Source organism: Chiloscyllium punctatum, chromosome 37, assembly GCF_047496795.1.
Source record: "Chiloscyllium punctatum isolate Juve2018m chromosome 37, sChiPun1.3, whole genome shotgun sequence".
Taxonomy (NCBI): domain Eukaryota; kingdom Metazoa; phylum Chordata; class Chondrichthyes; order Orectolobiformes; family Hemiscylliidae; genus Chiloscyllium; species Chiloscyllium punctatum.
The window spans coordinates 52,602,138-52,617,280 of NC_092775.1; the positions used below are offsets into that span (position 1 = coordinate 52,602,138).

At 40.1% G+C, this 15,143-nt stretch overlaps 1 protein-coding gene across 1 annotated transcript in view; it reads right to left on the minus strand.

The window, feature by feature from the left end:
• rtf2 (replication termination factor 2) overlaps positions 1–15,143 on the minus strand; it is a 157,097-nt gene that overhangs the window by 140,394 nt on the left and 1,560 nt on the right. The window contains exons 2-3 of the mRNA XM_072556828.1: positions 4,987–5,081; positions 2,697–2,790 (exon numbers count right to left, since the gene is read on the minus strand). Coding sequence (XP_072412929.1) covers positions 2,697–2,790; positions 4,987–5,081 — 189 coding nt within the window. The remainder of the gene's footprint in view (positions 1–2,696; positions 2,791–4,986; positions 5,082–15,143) is intronic.

The following is a 15,143-nucleotide window of genomic DNA, read 5'->3' on the forward strand; positions in this document are numbered from 1 at the left end:
GCCACAATGAGTTTCAGTAACTTGCTTTTTAAAAGTATAGCAATTCCTATTGTTAAATAGCCCTGTCTTGTTCAGTCCACAATCCAAGATAAAGTCTTTACAATTCTTTTGCCTCTCTAATTGTACAGTTGATAAAACACCAGCCTGGTTCCGATGGGAGTGCCCCATCAGTATGGGCCCCACTCTTCCCAGTACGGTCAGTTCTTCTATAATACGATGGTTGCGTTCTTGTGCAACCCTGCGTTATAGAAAAATCATGCTTTAGAGACAGTGTTAAAGTGTTGGCAATGTGTGCAGCCAGCACACATTTAAAAAGTTCATGGTTTAGCAGCAGCATCCCCAATTCATCAGTCGCATTACAGTGAATTCATGTTGGCGAAAAGCACGTTATAGCAGAACGACCTGTACTGGGGACAGTGCCCATGAAACAAAACCACTTCTCCTAGCCTAGACCTGATGTCCTGAACCCTGACACTGGACAGGAAACAAAGCCATCTGGATTCATAGTTTTTGTAGAGAACAGTCTCAAACCTTTTCACTATTTTGTCCTCTACGACCAGTACATTCCTTCTTGCCTCAAGTGGCTTATATGGCAGCATGTGACCATATTCAGATACTCATTCACCTTGCAGCCCTCACTCTCACCTAAAATGAAATCATCTTAAACTCACTGGATCATTGCAAAGGCTGAGGTTCTTGCAGCACTGCCCTGAGTCCCCTTACCTGCCTCATTCAGTCATACACTCCTGCCCCTGAACACTGACTGAATCAAACAATCCAATCCTGAGAGTTGTGGCTGCCTCCTCGTACTAAGAATCCCTCACTGATATATTACACTGTCTGCAGCTCAAGTTCTGAGATAAAGCAACCTGAACTTCAAACACTTGGGTAGTCAATATTTACTCAAATTGGAGTTTGGGAACTGCTGCAACCATGACACATTATATATCCTGCCATACTCAAGGAGCTCTATGAAATTACATATTTATTATTTTTAACTTTATGCTTAATTATGCTTTTATACATTGTATTAGCTTTACCACCAGCTGTACTATTTCTAACTTTAGGAATAAACTTTAATCACTTACCAGATATTTACCAATTAAACCAGTTACTTGTCCTGTGCAAGAGCAAGAACCAATTCCTTTAAAGTGAAAAGGCTTAGGCAAAAACAAAAGCAACAAACCACTTGTTTCCCTTCCTTTGCTTAACTCTTTGAATCATTTAACTCTGGCATTCCATTCGAATTTGTACTCATGGAAACACAAAGTAGGAGCAGGAGACCACCAACCGTCCCTTTGAGCCTGCTCCGCCAACCATCAAAATCATGGCCAATCATCCAATTCGATAGCCTAATCCTGCTTTCTCCCCATAATCTTTGGTCCCATTCTCCCCAAATGCTATATCTAGCTGCCTCTTGAATACACATTTAGCATCAACAACCTCCTGTGTTCACAAATTCCACAGGCTCACCACACTTTGGGTGAAGAAACGTCTCCTCATCTCCATCCTAAATGGTCCACTCCAAATCCTCAGACTGTGACCCCTGGTTCTGGACGCACCCACCTTTGGGAACATCATCCCTGCATCTACCCTGCCTGGTCCTGTTAGAATTTTTTAAGTCTCTATGAGGCTCCCCCTTCACTCATCTGAACACCAGTGAAAATAATCTTAATCTAGTCAATCTCTCCTCACACGTCAGTCCCACCATCCCAGGAATCAGCCTGTACTTAAAATCGCTTGCAATGAAGGCCAACATACCACTTTGCTTCTTTACTGCCTGCTGCACTTGCATACTTACCTTCAGCGAATGGCACACAAGGACACCCAGATCCCAGTGTAGACTCCCCTCTCCCACTTTACAGCCATTCAGGTGGTAATGTGCCTTCTTCTTTTTTACTTCCAAAGTGAATAACCTTGCACTTAACCAAATTACACTGCATCTGCCATTGATATGCCCATTCACATAACCTGTCCAGATCATGCTGAAGGATCTCTGCATCATCAGAATTCACCCTCCCACCCAACTTGATATGACAGAGTCAGAGAGGTGTACAGCACGGAAACAGACCCTTCTGTCCAACCCGTCCATGCTGACCAGATATCCCAACTCAATCTAGTCCCACCTGCCAGCACCCAGCCCAAATCCTTCCAAACCCTTCCTATTCATATACCCATTCAAAATGTTACATTTTGTTCCCCCATCCAAATCATTGATATATATTGTGAATAGCTGGAGTCTGTGCACCAATCCCTGTGGCACCCCACTAGTTACTGCCTTCCAATTTTAAAAGGACCCATAAATTCTTTTGTTTCCTCTCTGCCAACCAATTTTCTATCCATCTCAATACACATCCCCCAATCTAACACAAAAGGCCAGAGTCACTTAATAGGTATCCAGTTTCAGCTGTTTCTTAATTAAGCCACTACTTCATTCAAACCCTTGAAAAACCCTGCTTAGGGGCTGGCAACAAAAGAAATTACGCCACTACCTGCAAGGTCAAGTTATACAGCTCCTGTATTGTTGTTTGCTTGCGGTCACTGGGTCAAAATCCGAGAACCCCAATCCCAATAGGAGGCGCAACTGGACTGCAGTGGCTCAAGGACTGTGACACTAACATCCACAAAAAATTGAACAAGAATAGATAGTCAGCATTATGGTTATGCATTGTTAAGTTATCAAGTTATAGACTCACCTTAAGGTTCTTAATGTGTGCTGCAGTCTCTATAATGCATTTCTCTGGAGATGTGTCCAATAGATATTCAATGACAACATCTTTGTTGTACAATCTAAAATGTAAAAAGTGACCAGTCAAACAGAGCGTCAATCCCAAACGCTAAGCATCAGATATAGAATTCTAGTTAGAAATATAAGGAGTTGAACCTGGAAAGGAAACGCAAATTGATTTTAAACCATTGAAATAAAAGAATAATGAAGCTGTCCAAAAGATAATTTTACTTTTGTATTGCATTTCAGTGGGATTATCGAGACATCCAGCTCCAAATAATCATGGACGTCCATCTGGGATGACTGCGAAGACTGCAAATTGAGACAAAGATCTCAATCAATTCTTTCATAGATTTATAGAAACCCAGAAAAAAACAAAAAAGGGACTCAAAAACATTCAAAGAAGTCAATATACTCCTGGAAAAAGTACAGAAACTTCCCTAATCAGCCTTGATACAATGGGGACCCCTCTGGTCCAGTCACAATGGGTAGCTTCCAAACCTATCCAAGGAAAGCATACCAGATTGCAGGTATCCTGAGCAGATAATAGATGTGAACTAACACGCATCTTAAAATATGACATCCATCAGGCACTGTAGGACATCAGTAACAAAACTGTATTCAACCAGAATCTGTCATCTCATTTCCCAGCATATGCTTCACTCCTCCTGGCTCAACAAGGTGTGGAGGAAGGTGTGCGAGGAACAGCACCGAGCATACCTAAAAATGAGGTTCCAATCAAGGAACGTACAAGACAAGACCACATGGATGCCAGACAGCAGAAACAAAAACATATAATAGTGTTAATCAAACCCATGAGCAACAGATCGGATCCAAACTCTGTCACATGCAGTTGTGAAGGAAGTTGGACAATTGAACACTGAAATGGATGAGGAAGCCAAATAAAAAGCTTCATGCTGAGTGATGGGGGAATCTATGTCAGTGTAAAATATTTGAAACTAGTTACAGTTAGAAGTGTGAATAGATGATCCATTTTGGCCTCCCGCTAAGTTCTCCAGCATCAAAGATAAATCCTCAGTCAATTCAACTCACTGCATGCATCAAGAATGCCTAACGACGCAAGGATATGGATCCTGACCACATCCCAGGGATAGTACTCAAGACTTCTGCTTTAGCCCTAGCCATACCTACAACCAAACTGTTTCAACAGTTACAACACTGCCAAGTATCTGACAGTGTGGAAAATTGTCCAACTAGAACACAACATGGATAATGGCCTATCAGTCTACTGTTAATCATTAGCAAAGTGGCTGAAGGTATTGTCAACCATTCTATCAAATTACTCAGCAACACTCTGCTCAGTTTGGATTATACTGGGACTACTCAGCACCAGGCCTTGTTACAGTCTTGGTCAAACATGGATGCAAGAACTGATTTCCAACAGTGTGCTGAGAGAGGCTGTCCTTGGCATCATATCTAGACCAAAGCAAAATTGTTGCAACAGCTGGAGATGTATCATGAGCACAACATTCAGGCTTGGGTTAATAGTTGGCAAGTATCATGCACACTATACAAGTCCCAGCAAGGAACATTTATAACAAGACAGAATTTAAGAATCTCGTAAAATCCTCAAATGAATCATATCAAATTTTCATATTTAATTGGATCGACCATATAAAATTTTTTAAAAATGTCATCAGGTATTGTTGACATTTGTTATCCATCCTCAATTTTCTCTCAGCTGAGAGGTTTGCTTGGTCATGAGAAGCTGATGGATTTGAACCTGGAAATTGCCCTCCAAGTCATACACCATGGTGACTTGGAATATCACCAGCCCTTCACTGTTGCTGGATTAAAATACTGGAAACCATCCCTAACAGTGCTGTTCAAAGAATCTCAGAATATTTTCTGAAAGAAATTCTGCTGTTGTTCCTCGGCCATGTTTCAAGGGTGAGACCACAAACTTATCTTCCAGCGAGTGATTTCACTCACTTTGAAAGGTTGACACATGCCCCATTTAATCCTGCATTTCTAAGTTTTAAAATTCCTCAGCATCAGCAAGGACAGAATCTTAGTTATTTCAGTCAATGAATCGTGAGGAGTACACCATTCTTGGTACCACTACTACAAAAATTCCATTTAGAATCTTTGGCTAAGAATTGCATAGCAGGAAAATAATCATAGACAGAGACAGATATCAACAAGTGTACAAAAATCCCATCTATAACAGGCATTTTGAATGGAAGACAATTGATGAACATGCCCAATTGACTATACCCTCCTAATTTAACTCCTACCTGCCAAGTTCACAAGCGACTATGGGTTTCCTCAGAGGTCTCTGACTGATCGCACAGTAGTTCCAGCGGGCAACTAATGCAGCATTTTTGTCAACCTGAAAAAAATAAACAAATTTATGCAAATAAAACACGACCAAGTTTGTGCACAAGAGGAGAATGACACACCTCAAAACGGATATCCCCAAACAAACATTTACGAAAAGGCTTCAATTTACTAAATTGTCCTAAATTAACAAAATTGAAAAATCCAAATCAAATTGGTCACAAGTAAATCACATCAATCACAATTTTGGCCATCCCTCTTCAACTACATTTCCCATTCCAAAGTTCCATCTAGCTATCCAATAACCCAAATGTCCCATGCAGGTGGCAAGTCAGCCACTTTAAAGTACTGCATTCATGAAAATACTTTAAGGGGGCAATGCACTTAATTAAATTTCTTCAAATGAAGAAAGTTTAAACATACATTGCTGGCAACTCGGTTCCTACTGTATTTGCTCCGAGAAAATCTCATCAAAATATTCACTCAACTGTATCGAGGAAAATCAAATACAATCAGACAGACCAACCCGCATTGGCCGAAACATTAGAAATAGCAATGACTACCCACCCCCAATTAATCCACAAGTCTATAGAGTCTGAGAGTCATACAGTATGGAAACAGACCCTCCAGTCCAACGAGTCCATGCCAATTAATCATGATCTCAAACTAATCTAGTCCCACTTGCCTGCAATTGGCTCATATCCCTCCAGTCTTTTCCTATTGAGGATATTATCAAAATGCTTAAGGATTGCAGCTGTACCTACATCCACCACTTCTTCTGGCAGTTCATTCCACACAGTAACTATTCCTGTGTGGAAACCACTTCAGCAATAGCTGAGACTTGTGCCAAAATTAGAAGGCTACCCTACAGACTAGTCAAATAAAAGCCGGACACTATCATAGGCACCAAACTTTACCATACAGCCAATGTCAAAGCTCCACCATCACCATTCCTGAGCCTGCTCTGCAGGTGGGAAGGAGCACACCTACGGCCCGACCCTAAAGCTATTCTTAGCAATACTTGGAATGCATGCCTCAAAGAAGCTAGGGCATCTCACCAGTCTATGCTGGTACTTATGCTCCATTGAAGCTTTCATGTATCATTTTTCACTTAAACTTCGATCATGGCCCACTCCCTTTCTCTCTCTCACAGTTTGGTAAACTTCCCACAAATGCATTGATACATTTCAAAGAAAGTTTCTTCTGAATTCCCAAGTGGATTTCTTGGTGAGAACCACATATTGATGACCTTTTGCAGTGCTCTTCCCCAAAATAGGAAACATACTATACCTCAAATCAAAACATTTCCTAATTTTAAAAGATCTCGATTAGCCTTTGTTTTTGAAGACATAAGAGGTCCAGCTTGCCAATTCTTCCCTTACATATATCTCTAAGTGTTCTGGCATCTGTCTTGCATATATAGGCAACTGGACATCTATCCAACAATACAAAACAATTGTCAAGATATGCCCAATCACTTACTTAGCAAGAAGAGGTCAGTTAGCTGGGTTGACCGGACCATTAAGTTAAACCACTACTAATCATCTCTCTGTCCAATGAGACAGCTGTCCTATAATCCAGTAGGAACATGGCAATTCTACCCTTGCATGGCAAGTACCAACTCACTGCTGCTCAACTTAGGTCCCTCCATGGGTACTCAACTCTCGTCCTCATCACAGCCGTGATCCAAACACTGACAAAAGAACAGAATTCTGGAGGTCACCTGATCCTGATTCCAAATAAACCTGTTGGACTATAAGTTGTTGTGAGCTTAAGCAAAATCAAAGTCCCTGGGAAACAAGGAAAAACCTCTTCTTGAAGTTATTGCTAACACACAGAGGGCATTGGTTGTTGAACCCCAATTATCTCAACTCCAAAATATCATTGAAGTGGTCTTAGGCCCAACCATCTTCAAGTTGATCATTAGGTTTGAAGTGCAGATATTTGCTATGATTGCAGAACGTTCACTGTTATTACCCATTAATGTCTGAAGGTATACTTGAGACTTAAGGAGCAAGGAACAGGCGATAGATAAATTAGTTAAATGATTAATTTGGTGAGCACGGGTTGTAAAAATATAGTCACGAATGTGGTGAGTTATATGCAATGTGGTTATCTGAAATAAAGCTGTCACTAAAAAGTGTGGACCTGAACTCTGTTTTATCTTTTTCTGTACTGCATTAACAGCAGAGGATGGTTGAGTCAAAATGTGAAGCTTCAAAGTAGATTTATCCACTATTCTCTGAAACTGAACCTAAAAGAACAAGGAAGGAAAATAGTAGCTATGTGGACTTGGATTACATTGTCTTAACTTTAGTAAGAAAGTATGTCCTTAGTACTTTTATTAACTGGATGTAGGTTTGCTCGCTGAGTTGGTAGGTTCATTTTCGGACGTTTCTTCACCATACTAGGTAACATCTTCAGTGAGCCTCAGGACAAACACTGATGACTCCTGCTTTCTATTTATAGGTTTGGGTTTCTTTGGGTTGGCGATGTCATTTCCTGTGATGTTATTTCCTGTTCTTTTTCTCAGAGGATGGTAAATCGTGTCCAAGTCAATATGTTTGTTGATAGAGTTCCGCTTGGAATGCCATGCTTCTAGGAATTCTCGCGTAGGTCTCTGTTTGGCTTGTCCTAGGATGGATGTGTTGTCTCAGTCGAAGTGGTGTCCTTCCTCATCCATATGTAATGATACTACTGACAAAGGGTCGTATCGTTTTGTGGCTAGTTGGTGCTCATGTATTCTGGTGGCTAGTTTTCTGCCTGTTTGTCCAATGTAGTGCTTGTTAAAGTCCTTGCATGGTACTTTGTAAATGACATTAGTTTTGCTTGTTGTCTGTACACGGTCTTTCAAGTTCATTAGCTGCTGTTTTAGTGTGTTGGTGGGTTTGTTAGCCACCATGATGCCTAGGGGTCTGAGTAGTCTGGCAGTCATTTCCGAGATGTCTTTGATGAAGGGAAGAGTGGCTAAGGTTTCTGGATGTGTTTTGTCTGCTTGTTTGGGTTTGTTGCTGAGAAATCTACGGACTGTGTTCATTGGGTATCTGTTCTTTTTGAATATAAGTGATTTTCCTCTGCTCTGCGTAGTTCCTCTGTGCTGCAGTGTGTGGTGGCTCATTGAAATAATGTTCTGATGCAGCTTCATTTGTGGATGTGAGGGTGACTGCTTCTGTTGTTCAATATTTGGTCCGTATGTGCTGTTTTCCTGTAGGCGCTGGTTTGAAGTTCCCCAATGACTGTTCGCTTTGTGACATTTAGGAATGGCAGTTTGTTGTTGTTTTCCTCCTCTTTAGTGAACATAAATAGAAAGCAGGAATCAGCAACAGCGCTTTGTCCAGAGGCTCATTGAAGATGTTACCAAGTATGGTGACGAAACATCTGAAAATGAACCTTCCAGCTTAATGAGCAAACCTACATCCAGAACCTCAACCTGAGCTACAAATCTTCTCAAAACTCACTTTCATTAACAGAAGCAGGATTGTTTTTTTACTCATTCATAGAATGTGGCCATCCCTGGCTAGGCCTGCATTTGCTGCCTATCCCTAATTACCAGAGTAAACAGTCAAACACATTGCTGTGGGTCTGAAGTCACATGTAAACCAGACTGGACGAGGTTGGCAGCTTCCTTCCCTAAAGAACATTAGTGAACCAGATAGCTTTTTGACAATTAGTAACAGTTTCAAGGTTAGACTGTCAATTCCACATTTTTGCTGAATTTAAATTCTACCATCTGCCATGGGATTTGAACGCAGGTCTCAGGAACATTACCTGGGTCTCTGCACGAATAGTTTCACGATAGTACCGCTAATGCATCACCTCCCTTCACCTTACTGCTACAATACAAGGCTTTGAGACCACTCCTGGAGTGGTATATTTGAGGAATGGTATAATTACATTAGAAACTAATTCAGATGAGATTAAGCCCAACTCATTCCTGGGATGAAGGGCTTATCATATGAAAACAGGTTCACCAGTTTCCGCAATGCAGCTTAGAAGAATAAGTAGTGGTTATACTGAAGCATACAAAAGCTTGAGGGAATTTGAAAGGAAGAATATAGAGAGGAGAACTAGGGGGACACAGATGAAGTGGAAGTCTCGATTTTATGATGGAGATGAAAAAGATTTTGAGAGTCAGCAATCTGCAATTTTCCTTCTCAGAAAATAAAGGAGGTTGAATCATTGAATTTATTCTGCGTTGAATAGACTTTTGACAGAAAACAGAATCAAGGGTTACAGAGTGAGGAACAGGAAAGTGGAGTTGAGACCACAATCAGATCAGCCATCATGTTTCAAGGATCATATGGCCTACTCCGACTCTCCTATCTAACCAACTATAAAACAATTTAAGCAACAACTCAATTTTTTTTCCAAATGTATGCTTTATTCATAAAATTTATGCTTAGTGTACAAAGCACACAATCATTACAACTCAGTTGCTCCAACGTTGTACATTGCTCACTCACTGTATTTATAATTACACTCAATATTTATAAAGTTCACTTCATGCTAATGTATAGCCCGAGGGAGTCCTATGTCCTATGGCCATAGACCTTTCAACAAGCGGCATTTTGAAACTGGAACTTGATCATTTGAACAAGGAGTGTTTTGACAGGTTAACATTGTTGAATACCAAAATGATTCATTGACTGCTTATGGCGTGTGGTCAAATTTTGATAATGTAGAAATACCTAGGAAGAATACATGATGGAATTCAGCAGACAGAATGCAAACAGCAAGAATTTTATTTGGAAATTCCATAATCTGCACTGGTAGTCAGGTTAATGGACTGTATGAAAATATTGACTATGGACATACTTCTTGTCTTGACAGGAATTAAATTTGCAGATAAACATAAACTTTTTCTTTAGTGCTTGAGTGTGAGGAATTCATTTCTTTCCAACAATGTTTGTAGCAAAAAAAAGGGGCAAATGAAATACAAAAGTTAGTGCAAGATACAAATATTAAATTGTCAAGACCATCTAGATACAGGGCACAGTATGAAAGGAAACTTTAACAAGAGAAATGAGGACGGAAGTGCAATTGATAATCCAGAAACAAAAAGAATTTGGACTTTAGAAAAAAGAGAATGAACCCCAGAAATTATCAGGATGTAGGCAATGTTTCAGGTACAATTCGACATACCAGTATGCCATGAACCACACCAGATGGTATAATAAAGTACTTGAAACTAAACATGAAATGGAAAATTTGTAGGACAAACAGATCAAAGAGAGAGCATTTTATTGGTCACAAGAAGCTTCAGCCTAATGATTCAAGGAAGCAGATCAACACCAACTTCTCAAGAGCAATTACGAAACAATTCTGCTCTGCCAATGATGTGCACATCCTATGAAATAATTTGATGACAATGGGATGCATCAGTCACAATAACCTGTAATCTGAACCAGATGCTTGAATGTTTTGAATTCCTTCAAACTCTCTGAAAGGAAGCTGTGTAATGCTGGAAAACAACAACACATTTGAGGCAATTCCTTAAACTAATTTATTTTATACCATATAAATGTACAAATCACCACTTTTGTTTTAGCAAGTTCCAAATGATTGTCATGTAATTAGAAAACATCGAATGTGCCATGCTTCCCCAGATAGGTATTACTGCTCTATTCTACATGCAGTTTTGGGTGCAAACAGTTTCCATTCTTGAGTCCATTCACAAGTCAATTTGCAAGCAAGTGGTAACAATGTAGTACAATTTACAGCAGCCGTTAAGTACTAGAAATGTTTGTCTGTTGGCCCTTTAAAATAAAACCTCTGTACAGGATCGCATTCCTAAGTATTTTGGCATCATCACAGATATGAAAATTAATGAAATTACCCAATTGCCCAATTTACCTACCTAATTCAGGTTAGAAAAATACACACCATGTTTATGTCATGAACAAGCAAGTAATAATGTTTTTGTAGCCAAACTAATCTTCTACCAATGGTAAAAAATGAAAAATGAATTGCTACTTTATAACTGCAAGCTGTACTTTAATCCTTCTGCATTCCTGCACAAAGACAAGATACAAATATGGACAGAGAAATAAGTCAGGCAAATATAAATCAGTCATGTACCACCAGTCCAGATCACAAAACTAGCTTGGTTGTTCTTTCAATTGTTTTGATTCCGCAATATTATTCCTACAGTAGTTTTTACATCTATAGGTAGATTGGTTGGACTCAGGATCTTAACTATTCCTTTGGATTTTAGAATAATTGCTTCTAATGTGCAATTTTCCTGCATGTTAACACAATGGGTGAACAGTGCTTATTAACTGTCAAAGAGGTTAACAAACTGGCTAAAGATCTGTACGGAAGAGAATAATTATTCTGATTTCCAGTGAAGTACTTGCTTTAAAACATTGCCGATAAACGTTTCAAAAATTAAAAAAACTCGGAGCAACTGATTTATTGGGAGCTGGGGGTGGAAGTCGGGGGTCTGGTTGGGATGCTCTTCAGAGGGTCAATGCGGACCCAATGGGCCAAAGGACCTGCTTCCACACTGTAGGGATTCAATGATTCTTCTCTATATTGCTTCCAATTGTAATATGTTTTATTAAATATGGAGGTAAAATTGTGTAGATTACTATGGGTACATTTTTGTTAAGTCACTACAGATTTGCAACAAAATTTCTTTACTGTCATACTCCCACCTTCCTTGCAATACAAGCCATTAGACATTTACACAAGAACAGGCCCTTCAGCCCACTATGTTTGTGTTGACCATGATACCATTCTAAACCAATCCAATCCAATGGTCCACATTCCTCCATTCCTTATCTCTACAGGTGTCTGAATAAATGCCTCTTAAACACCATTACCATATCCGCTTCTACCACCTCAACTGGCAAACCTTTCCAGGCATCCACTACCTCCCACAGCAGCATACTCCAGGCACCTACCACCTTTGTATGAAAAGAAATTGCCTCCCATGAAACCTATGCCCCCCCCCAATCTGTGCCATTTCCATCCTGGGGAGAAAGGACTCAGACTATCCACTCTATTCTTGGCTCTCAATTTTATAGACATCTGTCTGATCGCCTGTCAGCCTCTGACATTCTAGCACAAACAATCCAAGTTTGGCCAACTTCTTCTTACAGCAACACACACACTAAGCTAGGAACATCCTGGTAAACCTCCAAAGCTTCCACGATCCTTTCTATGGTGTAATAACCAGAACCACACATAATACAGTAGCGCCTCGACATACAAACAACCCCGTTCATGAACGATTTGGTTTACGAACAGGATTGTACGTAAAATTTTGCTTCAACGTACGTATGAAATTCAAGGTACGAACAAAGGTACGAACACAAAAGCTCTTGGGCCCCGCGTGATCTCATTCAGTTCGTCTTTGGCGCGTGCCCTGTGAACAGCCGTCCAAGCATTCTTACGCTATCCGAGCAATGGGAAAAATTGATTCAGTCGCGAACTTTTCGGTTCACGAACTGGGTCCCAGAACGGATTAAGTTCATAAGTCGAGGTGCTACTGTACTCCAAATGTGGCCAAACTAAAGTTTTATACAGCTGCAACGTGCCCATTTTTACATTCAATCCTCCAATCGTGGGAAGGCAAGCATGCCGTTCGCCTTCTTTACTACCTTTGCTACTTATGTTGCCACTATGGACTTACACCCTAAAATCCCTCCGAATATGAATGCTCCAAGGGTATTGCCATTTACGGTAGAGTTTCCTTTTGCATTTGACCTAAAATGCATCGCCTCACTCTTGTCCAGTTTAAACTTCATCTGCCATTTCTCCACTCAACTTTCTAACTGATCTAAATTCTGCTGCATCCTTAGAAAACCTTCGTCAATGTGGAGAACTCCTCCAATTTTGATGCCATCTTCAAATTTACTAATCAGACCACCCACATTTCCACCCAACACTGACCCTTGTAGAGCATCACTGCCATCCAGTCAGAAAACTACTCCTTTTCACAACCACCCTCTGTCTTCTATGACCAGTTTGTCATCCTAACTGTTTACTGTTATTGCAAACTGGTTTTTTGTATTCACCTAAGTCTTTGAGTATCATACCTTATAAGAACAATACTTTTCTATTTTAATACCAAACTGAATTACCTCATATTTCTCACATTGTACTCCATCTGTGACTAAACTCAAATTTTTCACTCTCTTTTTCCAGTCTCATTATGCCATGTTCATCTGACATTCCACCTAGTTTTATACCATGAAATACATTCTCAGCCATTTGATCCAAGTCATTAATTACATAGCTGAGGCTCCAAAACTGATCCTTGCACCATTCCTCTCCTTACAAACTGCCAACCCAAAATGTTCCATTTATCCTTACTCTACTTCCTGTCCATTTACCAATCTTGTATCTTGGTTGATATATTAGTTGTTAACTCCATAAGCTGTTACCTTGAATATCGCATTATCTTTTTGTGGTGCCTTTTGAAAATCATCCACTGGTTTCCCTTTATGTAGCTGGTTTATGGAAAGAGGAAGGCTCTCCATGCCTGGTGAAACATCACCAGCAAGGCAAAGATGAGAACTCATCTAACAAAAGGTGGAGTTACAAAGAAAAGTTAGGGAAATCAAGAACCAATTGTGGTTTTGGAAAGCTAAGGAGCTTCAACTCTTTGCCAATAAGCTCAATGCCCAGGGTTTCCTCAGTAGCACAGAAGCAACATGTGGACACAATACTTCTGGCCTCAACCAGTGCAGAATAAAGATGGCACTCTTGAGAAACAGAAAAAAACATCAGCTATTGATAGAGAGAATGCTTCAAAAGAACTCCTCAACTATGATACTATTGTCAATAAATATGTTTTTGCGGAAATCCCCCAGCTCCTCAAAAGATGATCTCGGACTCCCAACCAGTGCGGCTGGCGTTGAAGCCTCCATTAGGCACACAAAGAATGGAAAAGCTGCAGGAGTGCACAGGATTCCAGCATAGATTTTCAAACTTGGAGGAGCAGGGCTCCTATCTTCATCACTATCACTATCTTCATCAATTGTACGGGACAGAAACATTCATTCAGAAAAAAATCAACTTGGAGGAAACTCCTCTATGAAGCAACACAATCCTTCGAGAACACTCAGACAGCAAGAGGAAATACTGAAAAGGAACCACAGAAAGGAAAGTCAACGATCTCAAGACCAAAGTATATTTTCACCTGCTGGAAACACCTGCCAAACATGCAGCTCTACAAACGGACTCATAAATCACGTAAATACTCACGGAAACCATGACCACAGAATTTCCTAGGTGGACAATCATATTGTGATTGCCAACAATATTCTGGTTTGTAATGGACTCAAATAATTAATAAAATCATTTTAACTAAGTCTGAGCATTGTGATCTTCTCAGTGCTTTGTTAACATGCTGCAATTTTGCATAAACAATGTCAGGCTGAAAGATCTGTATTTCCCAGCTTTCCCTCTCTCTGCCTTTATTGAATACAATGTTAGATCCCAATCTGCTGGAAAGCTTCTAGATTCTAAAGAATGTTGGAAAATCATAATCAGTCTATTGAGTCTAATCCTAGAGTCATACAGCATAGAAACAGGCCCTTCAGTCCAACTAGTCCACGCCAACCATGGTCCCAAACTAAACAAGTGCCACCTGCCTGCATTTGGCTCAAATCCTTCCAAATCTTTCCTATTCATGAACTTATCCAAATGCCTTAAGCATTGCAACTGTACTTCCATTCACCATTTCCTCTGGCAGTCCATTCCACACAGTAACCATTCCTGTGTGGAAAAGTTGCCCATCATGTTCTTTTTAAATCATTCTCCTCTCAGCTTAAAAATATGCCCACAAGTTTTGAAATCCCCCACTATTGGGAAAAGACCTTTGCTATTCACCTTATCTATGCCCTTCATAATTTTACAAACCTCTATAAAAGGTCACCCTCAACCTCTTATGCTCCAGTGAAAGAAGTCCCAGCCTATCTAGTCTATTTTTATAACACAAACCCTCCATTCCCAGCAACATCCTGGTAAATATTTTCTGAACCCCCCTCCAATTTAATATTTTCCTTGCTATAACAGGGTGATCAGTACAGCACACATTACTCCAGAAGAGGCCTCACTAACAGCCTGTACAACTTTAACATGATATCCCAACTCCTACACACTC